We start from the raw sequence: 2552 nt of genomic DNA on the forward strand, positions 1-2552 counted from the left end.
AATCCCTGCTCTGCCAATTGTCAGCTGTGTGACTTTGGGCAAGTCACTTAAGTTCTCTGGGCCTCAGTTCCCTCATCTGTAAAATGGGGATTAAGAATGTGAGCCTCCCTTGGGACAACCTGATCAACTTGTAACCTCCCCAGCGCTTAGAACTGTGCTTTGCACATAGTAAATGCTTAGGAAATGCCATTATTATTATTATTATTATTATTATTATTATTTATTATTATTATTATTACATACCCCTTCCCCCTCTCAGGTTCAATCCTGGAGAGTTTCCAGTACTTTACCAGTCTTATCCAAGGGGGGGAGAGTCAAGCAGAGGGATACCCTTTCCATTCCTAGCTTGGGCAGTGGCTAGTGAGTGGAAGGCAATCTGCTAGAAGTCAAAACACACCTGTTCTGGGCAGAAGAGGTAGGGGAGAGAGTCAAGGGTGGAGACTCAGTTTTACTGGGTGGAAGAAGGCATTGGTAAACCAATTCTCTATTTTTACCAAGAAAACTCTAAGAATACAGTACCAGAATGCTTGCAGATGGAGGTGGGGCATTCTGGGAGAGATGCATCCATGGAGTCGCTACGGGTCGGAGGCGAATCGACAGCATACGTCAAGACGTACCAAACCACTGCACCTATTAATACTATTGAACACTGCAGGTGACAAATAAATGAAACAGGTTGATTTAATAATAATGATGATGGTATCTGTTAAGCGCTCATTATGTGTGAAGCACTGTTCTAAGCGCTTGCAAACTCCAAAAGGAATTAGTGTTGATATTCATCGATGCTATCAATCCATCGTATTTATTAAGCATTTATGGTATGCAGAGTCTACCCAGTAGACTGTTACCTCCTGGTGGGCAGGAAAATATCTGCCAACTCTGTTGGATTGAACTCTCCCAAGCACTTAGCACTTAGTACAGTGCTCTGCACACAGTGAGCATTCAGTATTCATTCATTCAATCGTGTTTATTGAGCGCTTACTATGTGAAGAGCACTGTACTAAGCGCCATTGTAAGTACCATTGAGCTACTGATTGATGTGTTCATACCCCTACATGTATCAGTACTATTGAACTCTATTGGTGACCAGTGAATACAAATGCTTTATTTATTAAAATGGGAACCAATCATATTTATTGATCACTTACAGTGTGTGGAGTACTGTATTAAGTGCTTGAGAGAGTACAGTACAAAGTACAAAGTAACACTTTATAGAAGTGTTACCTGCCCAAAAGGAACTTACAGTCTGTAGGGAATGCCAAAATTTCTAAATTGAAGTTCCCCTCTTCCTTTCCAGGGAGCCAGCATCATCTCCCAGAAATGATCAACATCTCAACCGTGACTGAGTTCCTCCTCCAGGGGTTCTCTGACATCCGGGAGCTGCAGCTGCTCCATGCCACGCTGTTCCTACTTGTTTACCTAGTTGCCCTTCTGGGGAATCTTCTCATTGTTGCTGTCACCATTCTCGACCAGCGTCTCCACACCCCCATGTACTTCTTTCTCAAGAACTTGTCCTTCATAGACCTCTGCTACATTTCTACAACGGTACCCAAATCCATTGTCAACTCCTTGACCAGTGACAACTCCATCTCCTTTCTGGGTTGTGTCTCGCAGCTCTTCCTACTGGTCTTGTTTGCCGCTTCAGAGTTTTTTCTCCTCACTGCAATGTCTTATGACCGCTATGCCGCCATCTGCTCCCCGCTGCGCTATGAGCTCATTGTGAACAAAACAGCCTGTGTTTCCATACTAGCAGCATCATGGCTCGGTGGGGGTCTATTTGGAATCTTGTTTACAGCTTCTACCTTCTCCCTGACATTTTGTGGGTCCAATGCTGTTCAACAGTTCTTCTGTGACGTCCCCCCACTGCTGAAGATCTCCTGCTCTGAAGTCCACATTGCCATTGATGTGAGTGTGGCTGCTGGGGTATTCTTAGATGCCATCTGCTTCACTTACATCACCCTCTCCTACGTCTTCATCTTCTCAGCCGTGCTGAAGATGCCGTCCTCCGAGGGCCGAACCAAAGCCTTCTCCACATGCCTGCCCCATCTCACTGTCATCGTCATTTTTCTCCTTACCGGAACATTTGTCTATCTCAAACCACCTGCAGACTCACCCTCAGCTCTGGATCTGCTGGTTTCCATGTTCTACACCGTGGTGCCTCCTACTGTGAACCCCCTTATCTACAGCCTGAGGAACAGGGACCTGAAGGCTGCCCTGGGCAGGATCCTAAAGGGGACATTCCCCCAGCATCCATTTTGGGAACAAATGTCTGTGTCCATGTACCAATAATCCCCTACCACCTTTTAAAAGAGGAATTGCCCTTAGACGTATCCAGATATACCAGTGACCCAGAGTCTCAAAGAACAAGTTGGGATATTCAGGATTTGGCAAGGTCTATGAGGTTGGCTCATAAGACTAGGTCATAAGTGGCAATGCATTCCCTAGGAGGCCTCATGGCTCAACGGCACGTGAATTGGTGTCACATGACCTGGGTTCTAGTCCCAGCTCGGCCACTGGCCTGCTGTGTGACATGGCATTAGTGTTTGACCGTT

The 2552-nt window shown here is 45.8% G+C and overlaps 1 protein-coding gene and 1 non-coding gene across 2 annotated transcripts; both read left to right on the forward strand.

The window, feature by feature from the left end:
• Positions 1–249: 249 nt before the first annotated feature.
• On the forward strand, positions 250–387 carry LOC119922579. Its single transcript, XR_005448667.1, has one exon. It is a non-coding gene; the product is annotated as a small nucleolar RNA SNORA7 (small nucleolar RNA).
• Positions 388–1482: 1095 nt separating this feature from the next.
• Positions 1483–2190, forward strand: LOC119922529 (olfactory receptor 14A2-like; the record flags this gene model as incomplete). The annotated part of the gene is made up of 1 exon (XM_038742301.1): positions 1483–2190. A coding segment is annotated over one exon (708 nt), but the record flags the coding sequence as incomplete, so codon positions are not given.
• Positions 2191–2552: the final 362 nt, after the last annotated feature.

The sequence above is a fragment of the Tachyglossus aculeatus genome, unplaced genomic scaffold (genome assembly GCF_015852505.1).
Source record: "Tachyglossus aculeatus isolate mTacAcu1 unplaced genomic scaffold, mTacAcu1.pri scaffold_108_arrow_ctg1, whole genome shotgun sequence".
Taxonomy (NCBI): Eukaryota; Metazoa; Chordata; class Mammalia; order Monotremata; family Tachyglossidae; genus Tachyglossus; species Tachyglossus aculeatus.